We start from the raw sequence: 16,337 nt of genomic DNA, 5'->3' as shown, positions 1-16,337 counted from the left end.
CTCAAGAAGACTACTCAAAGGCGAGATATCGCTTCATTAGCATACAGCTGATAGTTGCCACAGCCTGTGGTTGCACTATTGGCACTAGACTTGTCCTTGTGGACGGTCTGCAGCATGAGGCGCTCTGGTGATTCATCGAAGCGCACTTTAGTTTCATTTTTGCTGAATGTAGCAGCAATGGGCGGTGGAGACGACGGCGGCGGTGGAGGCAGCTGCAGCTCCTCGCTAATGTTAAGCAGCGTATTGTAGCAACGCCGAAAACTGAGACGTTCCCAAGGCTCGCTGCGCCAGCATTGTAGCAATAAAGCGTAACTATAAATATTAAAAATAATTAGACAAATTAAAATAATTAATTCAAATCTACGCACAGCTTGTCAGGGCACTGTTGCGGTTGCTGAAGGCGTCCACCCTCCTTGACATGCGCCAGCACCTCGAAATTGTTGCGCGCAGCATACGGTTGCTGGCCCAGCGTCAATATCTCCCAGCAAAGCACGCCAAACGCCCACACATCCGACTGTGTGCTAAACAGTCCGTCCACCAGACTCTCTGGCGCCATCCAACGCACCGGCAGCAGTCCCTCACCCTCCTTGCGATAATAGTCGCTCTTGTATATGTCACGAGCCAGCCCAAAATCACCAATCTTGACTGTGCGTCGTCCTCCAACTACCGCTCCAGCGGACACCAGGCAATTCCGACAAGCGAGATCACGATGCACAAAGTGCATGTCCTCCAGGTAACTGCAGCCACTGGCCACGTCAATGCACATGGCCAAGAGATCGCTCAGCTGCAACGTGCATTCCGTTTGCTAAGAGCACAGAAATAAATAATAATTAATAATATCTGATCATTCGATTTTGTGACCACAGTGGATTAATTACAGTGGCGACTTTGAAAGTTTGGCTTTATTCTTCGAGCTGACTATAAAAAGTTCAACATTATTCATTAAATACATAAAATTATAACACAAAACTTATTTGGTCTTTCACAGAGATTGCATCCGAGTTGCGAGTCAAAAAAAAAACAAGCTCAAACAGGTGAAACACTAGACATCATTTTTTTGTAACTAGATATCATATCCTGTAACATTTAAAATATATAGATTTTAACTCTTATTTTTGTACACTAGACATCATTTTTTTGTAACTAGATATCATATCCTGTAACATTTAAAATATATAGATTTTAACTCTTATTTTTGTACTTAAATAAGAAAATTATATTTTTTTATTTTGAAACCAACAATTCATGCGACGATTGAATAAAAGGACGTAAAAACAAAAACCAGCTCGAAGTATTATTTGAGTTATTATTATTAGTGCTAACTACAGCAGGTTAGTTTGCAGATTTTCAGCCCACCTGTGTGCTCGGACGTGCTGCTCTTAAATAGCTTAGCAAATCTCCCCCATCCATGTGCTCCATGATCAGCGATATGGACTCGCTGTCAAAACAAATGCCAATAAGGCATACAATGTTTTCGTGTTTGAAGTTGCTCATGAGTTGCGCCTCCTGCAGCAGCTCGGCGAACTCGTTGGCCCCCTTGCGCAGACTCTTGATGGCCACGCGCTGGGGCTGTGCCTCGTCTTCGCCCTGTAGCTGACCCTCATAGACCTCACCAAAGGCGCCGCTGCCCAGAAAACGCAACAGTGTCAATTGACTCCAATTAATCTGCGGCAACAGGGCAATATCCGCATCACTTAACGTTATAGAGAAGGTGCGACTGCGTGCGGCCAGCAGCTGTTGTTGCGTCTGCAAAGTGGACAGATTGCTCCAGATGCTGGGACGGCTCTGCTGGAGTAGCTTCTTGGCGCGCTGACGACGCTTTTGAACTGGAGAGACATGGAAGTAAAACCATAAGACTTAGCCACAATACTTCCTTATTTAAATTGAATCTAACCCCAGTTACATTTAAATGTTTTTTATACACTTTTTCAACAGCTTTACATAAAATGTATTTAATAAAAACAAATCGAAATATTGTGTATAAAGTGACATTTTCCAAATAATTGATTATTCATTATGAAGAATGACTATTATATTTGCAGTACTTAACCTAACCTCAACTAATTTGTGTTTGATTTCAACTTACCCTTGCGCACGAGCACCAAGGCAAGCACACAGCTGGACACAATGGCTGCTGGTGCAATGATGGCCAGCACCAGCGAGCCACGCTTCTCCGGCGAGACAAAGGGTTCGGCAATGCGCTCGCTGTCGTCGCTAAAGGGGCCCCAGCCAAACGGCTGATTCCGGGCACGCACGCGAAACAGGAGCAACCGACGCGAGTGCAGGTCACGCACAATGCAGCTGAGCTCGGTGGTATTGCAAAAGTCAAGCCACAAATCCTCAATGACCACCGGCTCCTCTGCCCAAGGAAGCAGCGCGAAAGTAGTCTCACGACGGCGACGTCGTCGTGAAGGGCGGCGTGCCTGCAGAGCTTGCAGATTGTAAAGCAGGATGGGCGCACCATTTTCGGCAGCGGGTGTCCAGTTGACGCGATAGATTTCACCAGCAATATGCTCCAGTTGCGGGCGCCCAGGTGCGCTTGGAGCGTCGCCCAGGGTGACGTAGTCTTGGCTGGCGCTGTAGTAGAGAGACGCAGCGGGCGTGGCTGCATAGCTCAGGGCCAAGCGGCAGCTGTAACCCGTGTTGGGCTGCAGCGACGTCAGGTGCATGTGGCTAAAGTTGCTTGCAACGTCCAGTTGCAGCTGCTGGTGTGCTGAGCTGCACTGCAGCTGTAGATCGCGCAAAGGGTCTGTAGTACCCGCCCAGGTCAAGGTCAAAGCGTAAGCCGTCAGCTCGAGCAGCTGGAGCGCTGGAAGCGGCTCGAATAAACGCAGCTGCAGGTGTGCGCTGCTATTCACCTTGGTGGGCGTGGCATGCGCCTGCAGCCAAAGCTCATAAGCTCGTCCAGCTTGCAGTTCACTAAGACGCAGCTCTCCGGCGCTCTCCACACGCTGCTGCTGAACCTGCGGCTGTTCCTCGCTATCCGCCAGCAGCTGCCAATGTACCGTGTAATAAACGCTGTCGCTGCGGAGAAGCAGCGGTGTCTGCCAGCTCAACTGCACCTCGCTGGGGCTTAAGACTTGCGCGCTAAAGTTGCGCGGCGCACTGGGAGTGCCTACGGCGGTGAGCAGCAGCATCGCGGGCAACGTCAATGGCGGCAGCTGCAACCGTTGCTGGTAGTAGCTGCGCAGTAGCAGCGGCAGCGCATACCGCGTATGAGGTGTCAATCTGCTTATGTTGAGCATCTGACCAGCGCCGCACTTCAGAAGCGTGGCTGGTGTCTCCAGCTGCAACTCATAGCTAAGGCCAGGTACTGCCAGCGTGCAGTCGTTTGCAGCGCGCAGTGCAGGCAGCGTCAGGTTGCACCAAGTTTCCGCACAAAAACTGGCGCCGAACGTGGTGATGTCGGCCAACGTTTCCGGTGCCGGCAGCAGCAGACAGTGCCTGCTGGGATAAGCCTGATAGTTGTAGGCGCGCAGCAGCCGCACCTCGCTGGGCTGCAAGTCCAACTGGTACTCTAACTGCTGGCGCCGACGTCCGTAAGCGCGTACACTGCCGTTGCGCAGTGCATAGACGTAGCCAGCGTCCTGCGCCAGCTGCATCAGCTGCGCGCCCAGCAGGTTCAGTTGCGCGCGCAGGGCAGTAGGCGTGCACAGCTGGCGCATGACGTCGTAGACGCAGAGTTTGCCTTGCTGGTCCATGAGGTTGAGCGTCTCTTCGCCGGGCTGCTGGCTGCCCTCGAAGAGGCGCCACACAGTGGGCGTGCCTGTTTGTAGGCGCAAGGCGGTTCCGCTGCTTAGGTCACGTCCTTGGAGCGTGGCATTACGTTCGCCTGCAACATGTTGCAGCCACAGCAGCTGCGTAGCATGGGGCAGCGCGAGCAGATCACGCAGCAGCTCTCCTGGCGGCGTGCGCCACAGACGTTCCCCCTGCAGAATGCGCCCTTCAAAGCGACAAAGCTGCAGTTGATAGACAGCAGCGCAGGGTGGACTTGTGCTAGTATCCAGCTCCGCCCAATAGACGATGCGCTGCACCCAGTCCACGGTCAATGCCAGTACCTCAGCGCGCATGCGTGCCAGCTTGGCAGGCGGCTGGCCGGGTACATGGCTCAGCAACTCCACATGCTCATTTACCCACAGCAAACGCTGCTCGCCCAGCATGTAAGCCAAGTGCTCCACGGCGCTGGAGGTAAATACCAGCTGGCGGCGTTGCTGCGTATCCAGGTCCAGTTCACCTATGTGCTCTGCATTGGCATAGAGTAGTCGCGGCACCGACTGCACCTCCGGCGTCACATGCAAGGCGTGGCTGGCCACACCCGCTGCCTGCCCCGTGGCGGTCAATTGGGCCTGAACCTCGAAGCGATACGACTGCCCTGGTTGCAGCTGCTCCAGGCGCGTCTCCAGGGCCAGTCCGGGTGCCAGTAGCTGCTCTGCATGCAGCTCTGTGCCGCGCCAGCAGCTGATGCGATAGGCCAGCTCCTGTTGCTGCTCGGCCGGCGCATCCCAGCGCAGCAGGGCACTTACGTTTGGTGCCAGCTGCAGCGGGGTTGCCAAGCGCTCCACAAATACACGCAGACGCTGTGGCTGCGTTGGCGTCGACAGCGGCATTCTGAGCGACACATGCGTGCTGGCTCCCGCCTGCCACGCGCTGTGTGGTGTGATGCTCACTTGAAGGGGCAGAGCAGCCAACGTTGCCGTAGACGCTGCATTCAGCTGCGTAATGCGCGCATAGTTCGTGCTTGACTCCACGCTGAGTAAATGCATGGTGCCAAGCTCCAGCAGTAGTTTGTAACATATGCTGTGATTACCCGGCGTCGAGCTGGGCGCCCAACGTAATCGAAAGTCTTGTACTTGTGCACCGGCTTCTATGCGTACGCTCTCGGCCAGCACAGGCAACGGACGAACGCTGATGTCGGGCGTCATAAATGGCACAGTGGGTAGCAGTCGAACCTCGTTTAACTGGTGCGACTGCAGATCTGGGGACTGCAGCTGAAGTAGCTGCTTCTGCTCCAGATTGTAAAGCTGTGCTGCGCTGCCATTGCGCGGCACCCAGAGCAAGCCAGGCAGCGGCGCTAGCAGTTGCAGCGACTGCGGCAGCACTGCGGACTGCTTGAAGCTGACAAGCAGCTGCGGCGAAGGTGCCGCCAAAGCGCTGCGGTATAACTGGAGCTGCTGCTGCTCCAGCTCCACTAGCCAGTATATATAACGCTGCTCCAAGTCCAAGCAGAAGCTGTTAATGCGCGCATGCAGCGTTTGCGGTGTATAGAACAATTGCTGTGACTGCAACAAGGACTGTTGTCCATTTAGGGCGCAGCGCGTTAACTGAGTGGCGCTGGCATAGTAAAGTTGACCCTCTTCCGCGTCCAGGGCCAGCAATCGAGCATGTAGTATGGGCAGCAGTTCTCTGGTGCCCATCCAGACGTTCCAGCGGTGCACGCAGCTGCGTGTCAAGTCCGTCCAATAAAGCTGCCCGCCTCGCCAATCATATGCCAAGTCTCCCACATGGGTTGCTTGCGGTGATGCGCAGCTGAGCTGTGGCTGCTGCAATTGCACACAGTGCAGCTTGCTGGAGCCGCCACTGATGTAAAAAGCCAAGCTTTCGTTTAGCTGCAGCAGCGTGCGTGATTTGCTATTTAGATGCGCCGGCAGCGCTGTTAGCTCTGCAGCCAGCTCATTGGTTTCATACAGGGAGCCAGTGTTGGTTAACCAGCGCAGCTTGTGCACGCCTAGTGGCCAACTGCGCGCCCTTATCGCTGGCGTCCACTGACCGACTTGTCCGGCAGCATTAATGGCACGGACGCGTAGCTCGTAAAGATTCGAGGGTTGTAGGCGCTCCAAGGTAAAGTGTTCGCTGCGTATGTTGCGTATGTTGTAAGCACTTTGACTGGCCACGTCCAGCACCTCCAGCTCATAGCTGGTGTTAAGACGCGACGCTGCTGCTAAGGATTCATACGGCACCAGCAACGGTGGCTGCCAGGCAATATTTGCAGACTGTGCGCCCAACAGCGCTGTTAACTGTTGAGGCTTACGCGCAGGTAGGGCTGTTAACTGTTGAGCGCCTGTTAGTAACAGGATACTTTCGTAGGGCTGATTCAGTTGCCAGCTTTGCAGCGCTGTTAGTGTCTGCTGTTGTATTAACATTAACAGCGTGTGGTTCAGTAACAGCAGCTGTTGTCTATCGCTGTTAAAGTCTGCTGCTTGCCAGCTGCCTGCGCCCAGACTCTTTGACATCTTATGCTGTCCATCGTAGCTCAGCTCGAGCAACTCTTGACCATTGCAGAGCAAATGCAGCAACCAGCGTTCCGGCTGCAGGAAAAATGCCGTAAGGAGCTCTTGCTTGAGTTCATGCACCAGCAGTCGCTGCTTGCTATGCAAATCTAAGCGCCACAATTGCCGCTCATTGCTCCAGAACAGCCAACCATTTAGTGGGTCTAATGCTAGCTGCTGCACACGCTGCTCGAGCTGCAGTTCCTGCTGCACGCGCTGCACATCGCCGCCTTCGGTATCACAAGTCAGCAGCTCATCCCATTGCTGTTCACGCTGCACAGCCAAGTAGAGACGTCTCTGCAGCCAGTCCAGGCTTATTTTATGCGCCTTTCCAGACGTCAGCTGCAGTTTCAGGCGTCGACTGCGCTGCTGCGGCTCCAGCAGGGACTGACTGCAATAGCAAGAGTTTGAGATTCATCAATTAATTATGGGAAAGACACAAGCTTTTTAACCCAGTCGGCTTGTTTTGCAGCTCACCTATGCAATTGTCCCTTAGCATCTAGCAGCCAAAAACGTTGTTCCCGCTCTGACCATGCCCAGTCCACTATGGTGTCGTTTAACTCCATCTGAAGTATTAGGCGTGTTTCACCTGCCGGCTCCAGTGACTGAAAAACTATGCTCTGTTTACCCAACAGCAGCACACTCTGCAACGGCTCCGCTGGCTGCTGTGGCGCCAGCGTGGACACATTCTCCACCAGCGCAGGACCCTCGCCTTGCTTGTTGATCATTGTTAGCTGCACCGTATAATTTGTCTGTGGCATCAAATGTGCAAAGATGCAGCTGGTGCACTGTGCAGGCAAAAACTAAACAAAGCCGCAAAAATACTTAACTTTTTTAAATTAAAAGAAAGTTTTTTGTTTTCGAAAAATTACTGAAATAAGTGGACGCATTAAAATTGAGCGCAACCAACTTTTATATACATTTTGACTAGGGCATGGCAGTAAACACATACACACCTTTTCCTACTAGTGCCAGCAGCGATACTGACAGCGGGATGTCAGGAGCGGTAGCAAGCGCACCCTGCTGTCTATATTAAAAATATTCAATGCGAATTGGTCAAATCGGTCAATGCGGTATCGGTCAAAAACATGACAAAGCTTATGTGTGATTTATTTTAGGTTTACGAGATTTTTTTGTGGGAGTAAATTGTTTTTTGTTTCTTTTTATTTGCAAGTGAGGGGGAGGAAATAAAAAATAAAATAAGAAGGACCGTCGGACATGGCCATATCGACGAGTTTGTCTTTCTGATTAATATATATATATATATATATAAAGAATATCAGCGCGCTGCGCAGCGTATGCGTTGATGTGTGCAACACTGCTTTGATTTCGGCAATGAGTGTTTGGGTCGCGACCTCAGCACGAAAGTTCACGAAGTATGCATGGGGCCCAATCGTCCAAAAATTTTATACAACAACTTTTTAGTCGATTTGGAGCCTCTATGTGTTGTATACTTAGTGATAATACACTTTTCCATTTTTTATAAAAATTGTGGTCATATTGTTTTTACGATCTTATATACGTGTCTCATGTACATACATATGCAATTCTTATTAAAATTTCTATTGTCTTATATTAATAATTATTATTTTAATTTGGTTCCTTGCTTACCTGCTCTCTGATATTGTGGGTAGAGCTGCTCAAGAGTACACGGTAACCCTGAAGGGGTGAGTTGGTAAAGCGCCCCGGTCGCCAATGTACGGCAATGTGCGTCTCGTCTAAGGCAAATAGAGCTTTAATCCGCGGCCTAGAAATTGGAGCACCTGCCATGGGTGTTTGATAAATGGACGTTTCAGGTGTGTAAAACACATCATCGCTGCTCTCGCCAAAGAGCAACTCAAAACGAAACTGTAAGTCAATTAAAGAGATTAAAATTTAGTTTCAACGCACCCCAAAAACTAAAGTAGAAAAGCTAATCCAATAGTTGGGTTATTTTTAGATTTTTTTTTATTAAACTCTAGTAGGGTACAAAATAATTTTTATTTATAATGTTTTACTAATTTTAGTATAAAATATTTTATATAAAACTAGTACAAAATGAACTATTTGTTTGTCTGCATTTTCAAAATGATAAAAACTAATTGTGAGTATATACGAGTTGGTTTATCTATTATTATTTTTTATTCATCCAGCAAGCCTAATACTCAGCATTATTCCTATTGTATCTTTGTGTATCGTCTTCTCAAAATATGTTTAGAGTTAAGTAAATAGTGTTGTATTATTATTGGATTAGCTTTATTAGTCTAGTTTTTGTAAGTTATGCACTTGTTGCTATAATAGTATAATACCAATGAATGTAATACAATTATTTTCAGATAAAAAATAATTTAAAAATAACGCAAAAAAATAGTAAATACATATTAAAGATTTTTAAGTTAATTTCCACAGAACTCCGATATTTCAACATTACTAACCTTGTATTTGGCATAGGACATGAGTGGCTCGAGCACCTCACAGACATAGTACTCATCACAGTTGTAGTCGGTTAAATATTGCCAGAGGTCGCTGTTATTTGTGAATGAATCCTCTTGCTGCACATGCTGGTATTGTATGTTGAAGGGACGAGTGGATAAATGATTTTCGGGAAACTGTACGCTCCACTTGATAATTAAACTATTGCCAGTGGTTGAATCTAACAGTTCCGGTTGCGTTTGCTGAACCAGCTCGGATATAGCCAAGTGCTGTAGATACCAATAATTACGTTGTGCCATTTTGCAAGCGCTAATGCAAGGCATGTCATATGGATAGAACTGCGTGGATTCCTGGAATTGGGGGTGTAACAAATTATTTGAGACAGCAACAGCTTTTATAGGCTCAAACTTACACAAGCCTCTTCACAGGGTTCCATATCTTTTAGCGATCGATGCCATTGAGCACAGCCCTTGGTACACTAGGCAAATAGAATAAATAAACATTAATATAGAGTATATAATATTTATAATGAGAACAATAAATATTTAATGCAAATAGAATCACATTAAATTCATTCATTTTTTTATTTTTTATTTACAATTTAGTTGAGTTTTAATTGAGACTGACTCTTTACATTTTTATACTTTTTGAAAATTTTTATTAAATTTGGTATTATAAAGTTGTGCAAATGTATGTAACAGAGAGAAGGAGGCGTGGCAGAACACATAAAGTACATATATATATAAAGAACACATAAAGTACATATATATATATGTATATATAAATATAAATAGTAAATACATATTAAAGATTTTTAAGTTGATTTCTACAGAACTCCGATATTTCAACATTACTAACATTGTATTTGGCATAGGACATGAGTGGCTCGAGCACCTCACAGACATAGTACTCATCACAGTTGTAGTCGGAGTTCTGTGGAAATTAACTTAAAAATCTTTAATATGTATTTACTATTTTTTTGCGTTATTTTAAAATTATTTTTTATCTGAAAATAATTGTATTACATACATAGGTATTATACTATTATAGCAATAAGTGCATAACTTACAAAAACTAGACTAATAAAGCTAATATATATTAATATATATTCTTGGTCAGCAAGACAAACTAAGTCATGATCGTCTGTCCGTTTGTCTGAGCAACTATTTCTCAAAGTTTGTATGTAAGTGATTTTATGCCCCAGCCAAATCGCTTTTATTTATTTTATTTTAATAATAATCTGTGACGCGTTAGCTGTTTTGTGTGTATGCCTTTGTGAGTTCGTGCGTGTGTTTTTGCTGTGATGCCCTGTCAAAGTGTATATAAAATAAAGTATAAGCTTTAATGCGTCCATGTTATTTTTATTATTTGCACATATATAGAAAATAAATACAAAATAAAATACGCTGTCGGCTGCGACCAAAATCGCTTAGAATTAATATTTTAATCAATTTAAAGACTAAAAACCTATAACTTAAACATAGCTTCGATTTAAAAGTAATATAACATTCATTGACATATGTAAGTCACATATGTAGCATTGCTAAGTTTGTCATGAAAAGTTATTCAAAAAGCGTTAAGCTTAAATAATTATACTCTTTATCTGTGCTCCTAATGTAATTATAACTTGGCTTTAACACACATATTTCCATTTACAAACAAATTCAGTTATGAAGCGCACAAATTACAGTGCATTTTTAGAGTGCAGTAAAAATTATAGAATAGCAAGAAAACAAAATCAAAAGATGAAGATGTCCGAGAAAAATTTACAGCTGTTGTTTAATGGGTTTTTAAGCTTTCTGGAGATGGATAACGATTGGGCCAGGCTAATTCATTTCGAGTTTGTATGCAATTAAGGAAATGGTAAAACAAAATTTTTGCGGTTCCAGGGAAACCTGCGGAATACATGTCCTTGCGGTTAAGAAATGCAAAGAGAAAGAACTGTGAAATGTATACAAATTTGATATAAAGTGTGGGAAAAAACTTGCAAACGTGGTTTTGGATTACAGCGTTCTAGGGTTAAGGGTTCTACTTACGCGTGTTTTATAGCACTTGTCACTGTTGTCCGCCTTGTCGCACTTAATGCCAAACTCGTCCAGAAACAGATCCTCCTGGAAAAGTCAAAATCGAAGTTATTTGCACAACTCATTGCAACGGATATGTCTCTCAATACTTTCTTACATTATGGTATCAATTTTTCATTTTATTTATGTAGCTTGTCTTCTCTCTATCTCTCTCTTTTCTCTGAAAAATCTTACGTCACATGAAACAAGTTTTAAGACTATCAAACGATGATGATGATCTGCACATACATAGTGAAGTAGTAGAAGCAAAAGCTTATGAATCATTTATGCATAGAGTTAAAATAACTATGCTAATTTTACAATAAATGTTTGAATTTCTAGGAGAAAAAAGGTTACATTTGGTATGGAAACATGCCCTACAATAAATTTGCTTATTATGAATGGCATTAATTACAGCTTTAATTTTGCTTAGGAACTTTTTACTATTCTCCTGTCACAAATCTCTAGTATAGCATTCGCTTCAGCTTTATAATAAGCCGTTTAATAATATAGTATATATAATTTAATATGCAATTGTTTTTTGTTTCGTAATCGCAGTCATTTGTGACATTTGTTAAGCGCTTCATAAATTCTAATTATATGCCGTCAGCTGTTAATAGAAGCAACTTTCACAGATATAGTATGCGCTATCATTTCTGTACATACAAATATTCATAATTACACTTTTTACTTTTCTATTGCGTGTTTTTTTTTCTTTTTCGCACATGCTTTAATTTAATTTTTTGAATGTAAGCGTATAATTTTATTAATTTGGCTTGATTGGCACACTCTCTGTGTGATTGTGTAGGGATAAAGCAGGGGAAGAAGAAGAGGCATCAATCGAATAATTGGCGTTGGCGGTTCTCTTGTCGTCATTGCGCAGCTTTTGTTCTACATTTTTCTATTACTTTAACTAGCTTTGCAAGAAAGAGAGTACGAGTGCGCGCGCTAGAGAGAAAGAGAGAGAGAGAGAGAGAGAGAGAGAGATGCAGTGTTTAAGCGTACGCTGCGCTGTGTGTATGTGTTATTGACACCATTTGCTGTGCTGTTGCACCAAGTATTGAAACAAACATTTATTTATGTATATACATACATACATATGCATATATGTTTGAACATACGTACAATATGTACATATGTATGTATGCAAACGAAATTCGTATATAATATAATAAAGTCAAATAAAAGGAATTTTAGATCTTAACATCTATATTTGGTTTAAACTATTTTTCGTCACCAAGGAATTGCAGAAAACTCATCATCAGCTTATGTACATATAGTTTATATATAGAGCAAAAAACTCGTTTCTAGATTGAAGGATCTGATGTGAACAAAGCTCAAAGTTACAAAATTGTAACTTTAAGGCTTCACAAATACTCAAAGTTCTTCGAAGCTGTTTGAAGCTTAAGCTTTTAAATAAATATAATGTTGACAATTAGGCTTTTTTTTTCAACTTTTATTTTTATTTATCTATTAGCCCCATTTTGCAATTGTATATTATTTTTTTTATCTTCAAGGATATGGAGACATAGTATTCACGTTGAAAGCAATTTGAAAACGCTTAACAAGCTTAAGCTCCGATCAGAAAAAAATCACAGCTTGTTTACACTCGAGTGCTCTAATTAAGCTATCTAGCTGTTATACTGTCTATTGTCGAGTTCTATGGGGGAAGCTGTGGATCAAGGGGTGAATGCTCTCAGGGTATACGGGATTGGGATAAGTGCATGCTTGTCATGTCAAACTAACACTTAAATCTGTTCGTACAATTGCTGTAAACAGCACCATAGTGCACATTAACTGTCATTGTAAGTGCACATAGTAGTTGCATCTGTAGCTATATCTTTGCAAAAAAATATTTGGGTTAACCTTCACTTGCTGGCAATTGGCATTTGTCGCTGCTCGAGCTCTATTTGAGTCCGTTTTCTCTTGTAAGAGATCATTCTTTGAGCTGCCATAAAGATCATTTTCAAGTCGCTTTGAACAGTTTTTTATTCATATTGATTAACGCATATACCAAAAATACTTTATATTTGAGGGCTTTGTATCTTTTGATAGTCCAATAAAATATAAATTTTTGATAAATGGAATTTTAATTAGCAATAATTACCTCTACAATGCAATGTTGCACGCAATCATGGGTAACACGCTCCAGCAGAATGCGCTCGTCCACGCCTGTCTCCTCACCCACAACGGGTGATGATTGCTCCTTCAGCTTGCTTTTGGTTACTAAAGGTCTGACCATTGAGCTTATGGCTATGCCTTCGATAATGCTGGGCGGCGCCGCGCCTACATGTTTGTTCCACACAGGCACTTTCTCCCGCACATCGCTGTTCAGCATGGGACGCATTTGCAGCTGCAGTTTGGGCAGGTTTGACGAATAGTTTTGATGCTGTTGATGCAACTCGTCCTGAGAGCGACATACATCACAGCAGAGCGAAAGCATAAGCAGCATAAGCAAGTTGACAATGACTATGGTGGAGATGTCGCCATGCACCGCGAGCCGTTTGCTCGAGCTGCTCAACTGTTGGCCCAAACGAGAGAGCTGTTGACGCAAGTCCATAGCAGCCACAGCATGAGAGCGCGTGCCTGACCTCGAACGTGAGTGGGAGTGGGAGTGAGAGCTTGCCGGAGAGCTAGACTCGAGCTGATTTATATGATTTGTAATCATCTTGGTGTTGACATTTACAGCAATTTTAAGATTGAAGCTTATGTTTAAACGTTTTGGCGGATGTTGTTTTGGATTCTCTGCTTGTGCGGCATTTTCATTACGCCAAAACATAGTCAACCATTTGACCATCAAAGCGACCACAAAACAATTGTTCACTAAATAAAAATTAAAAAAAAACTTGACTGCGGGTTTTCAGGAGCACTCTAAGCTAATGCAATACCCTTGAATCTGGTAGCTCAGTTTCTCAGACACATACATACATATGTATATTTGTTCTGGTTTCTTTTTCGTTTCGATTTTGTTTTTTTTTTCTATATACTATATTGTTTTTATTTGTTTTCGTAGCAGCTTTGCTTTGAAATTTACATTTACATTTTGCTGCAAATGAAATCCAGCTCAAAAGTTCAGACACGATTTTAATTAACATACATATGTACATATAAAGCTTTATATTTACTTCAAGCTCCAAGGCGCATAGATACATAAATTATTTAAATGATTTTATTTTGATTTGATATTTTGAATTTTTCTATTTCAGAACTAAAAAAGTCGATCAATTTATTTCTCTTGCAATTGAGGATTTTTTAATTCCAAAAGAAATTATTAGAAAAAATGGGTACGTAAATAATAAAAAATTATTTTAAATTATTAATTAACCATATTGATTTGCAATAGACATTTTATATTTTGGAACTAAGCCTAATTGTTTTTAGCAATAACTAGTTTAACGTTTGTTTTTCTCCTAACTGCTTTTATGCATAAATTATTTATTAAAATGTTCAACTGGTGCATAGCCGGCCGGCTAATTTTCTTATTTTTGTTTTTGTTACTGTTAATGTTATTGTCACACTGTGCTGTTCAAGTTTGAGATGATATGTATATCTTGCACACAATTTGTTATTGTGGGCTTTAATTCAATTAGTTGTATGATTATACTTGTAGTATATTAAAGCTTATATGTATGTATTTATGTATGTACAAACACATGTACAAATATGTACGCATATGTATGTATGTATGTATATGTAGAACGTGTTTAGGGTTACGAGAATTTAATTACTCGTTACTTTATATGCAGCCCTTCAAAGTTGGTAAGCCGTCTCACGCGTTTTTCAATATGTCCCATTTAACGTTCTACACATTTGATAAAAACACTCAATGTGTGATTGTCCGATACTAGTTTTTAACGCTGTGATCTTGACCGTACCGTACTCGAAACATAACTGAACGTGCGAACGTTACGATCGCTTGCTCAAAGCGACGAAGCACAACCACCCCAGTGACCTCAGAGAGATGCGCCAAGCCGCAAAAGACGATTGACAAATGACTCCCCATATACTCTCTCTCTCTCTCTCTCTTTGTCTCTCTCTCTCTTTTTCTCTCTCTCTCTCTCTCTTTCTCTCTCTCTTTCTCTCTCTCTCTCTCTCTCTAAGCTCAATGCAAGTCAAGCTTGTCGTTAAGGCTGCGTGTTTTTTTTTTTTTTCAAACGATGGTGGGTGTGTGTGTGTTTCCTCCCCCGCAAATCGAACAAAACGGATTACATTCACAATGTTAAGCAATTCAAACAAAATATTTAAAAATCTCAAATAAATCACAAATAAGCTTTGTCATGTTTTCGTCCGATGCTGATTATCACAACGATCGGGTAACTAACTTTGGAATTATTAAATTTCAATTTTCAATATAGACAGACAAACGTTGCTACTGAAGCTATTGAGAAAACGAGCTGTGACGCGTTAGCTCTTATGTGTGTATGTGTTTGTGAGTGCATGCGTGTGTTGCTTGTGATGCACTAGTCAAAGTGTACATCAAAGTTAGTTGCGTGAAACTTTAATGTTCTGAACTTTCGGCATCGGTCGAAAACATGACCAGGCATTTTTGTGATTTATTTCAGAATTTTAAATATTTTTTAATTGCTTAAAATCGTTTTTTTCGTTTTGCGGGGGAGAGGGGAGGAAATAAAAAAATAAAATAAAAGCGGTATATCCTGGGTTTGGTTGCTCTAGCTCATATAGTTGCTGAGAAACACGCACTCATACAGACGGACGGACGGACAGACTGACAGACGGACATGGGCTATATCGACTCAGTTTGTCCTGCTGATCAAGAATATATATACTTTATGGGGTCTGTCACGCCTTCTTCTCCCTGTTACATAAATTTGCACAGCTTCATAATACCCTTATCCATTCTTTACAAAAAAGTCGAAGTGTATGAAAAGAGAACGCTGCAAAAATGCTTCGTCAAAATAATTGTGCCGACGAGTGTTCATACCAAATGTATACGAAAGTATGCAATAGCTTACAACTGTTTAGACAATTATTGCAAAGTACTCAAAAAAAAAGACAACACACAGAGTAATTTGGAATTGTTGAAAGATATGATATATGCATGTAAATGTGTTCAAATCGTAGCTCTGCTTATAAGATAGCCCCTTTACCAAATGTAACGGTGAAATTTGTAAAATAAAATTATAATTGTACATAGTAAATGCAAAATTACTCAAATTTCATTTGCGCTTACATGTACATACATATATATATGTACATACATTAGCGGAAACCGCAAGCTTAGTTAAAGTACCTTTGGGTCGCGAAGTTCACATCATAAGCTCATCTAGGCATTATCTCTAAATGTAAATTAATAAATAAATAATCTAGAAAATGATCGGCTTAGCTCTGCATCTAAATTGCTGTAAATGTAAAACAAGACTATATATGTACATTATGTAGGCAATAATTCTGAAATGGGGAAAGCACCCATAAATCTAATCAAAGGTAAGCTTTGCAAATAGCAAAGAATCAAAACATGCATAAACATTATACTCAGAACATAAAAAAACATAACTAAACAATGTGTGTGTACAAATGTATAAACATAAACAATGTGGTTTCGAGTGTTGTGCAAATTTGCATATTCTGAATATAC

The 16,337-nt window shown here is 42.5% G+C and overlaps 1 protein-coding gene across 2 annotated transcripts; it reads right to left on the bottom strand.

Annotated features, from left to right (window-relative positions):
- Positions 1–2: 2 nt before the first annotated feature.
- Positions 3–14,615, bottom strand: LOC117134892 (protein sevenless). Of its 2 annotated transcripts, none has more exons than XM_033294270.1 (11): positions 14,470–14,615; positions 12,849–13,564; positions 10,715–10,789; positions 9,091–9,156; positions 8,681–9,028; positions 7,878–8,114; positions 6,744–7,069; positions 2,087–6,657; positions 1,357–1,826; positions 369–805; positions 3–312 (listed from the first exon to the last, which is right to left on the bottom strand). In XM_033294270.1, coding segments are annotated over exons 1-11 (7,545 nt in total). In that variant the 5' UTR covers positions 14,471–14,615; the 3' UTR covers positions 3–14. The 2 variants fall into 2 exon arrangements, with proteins under 2 accessions (XP_033150161.1, XP_033150162.1); XM_033294271.1 differs by having other exon boundaries at positions 14,477–14,615.
- Positions 14,616–16,337: the final 1,722 nt, after the last annotated feature.

Source organism: Drosophila busckii, chromosome X (genome assembly GCF_011750605.1).
Source record: "Drosophila busckii strain San Diego stock center, stock number 13000-0081.31 chromosome X, ASM1175060v1, whole genome shotgun sequence".
Taxonomy (NCBI): domain Eukaryota; kingdom Metazoa; phylum Arthropoda; class Insecta; order Diptera; family Drosophilidae; genus Drosophila; species Drosophila busckii.
Note: the sequence above shows the minus strand (reverse complement) of the source record. Positions and strands in the feature narration are given on the sequence as shown.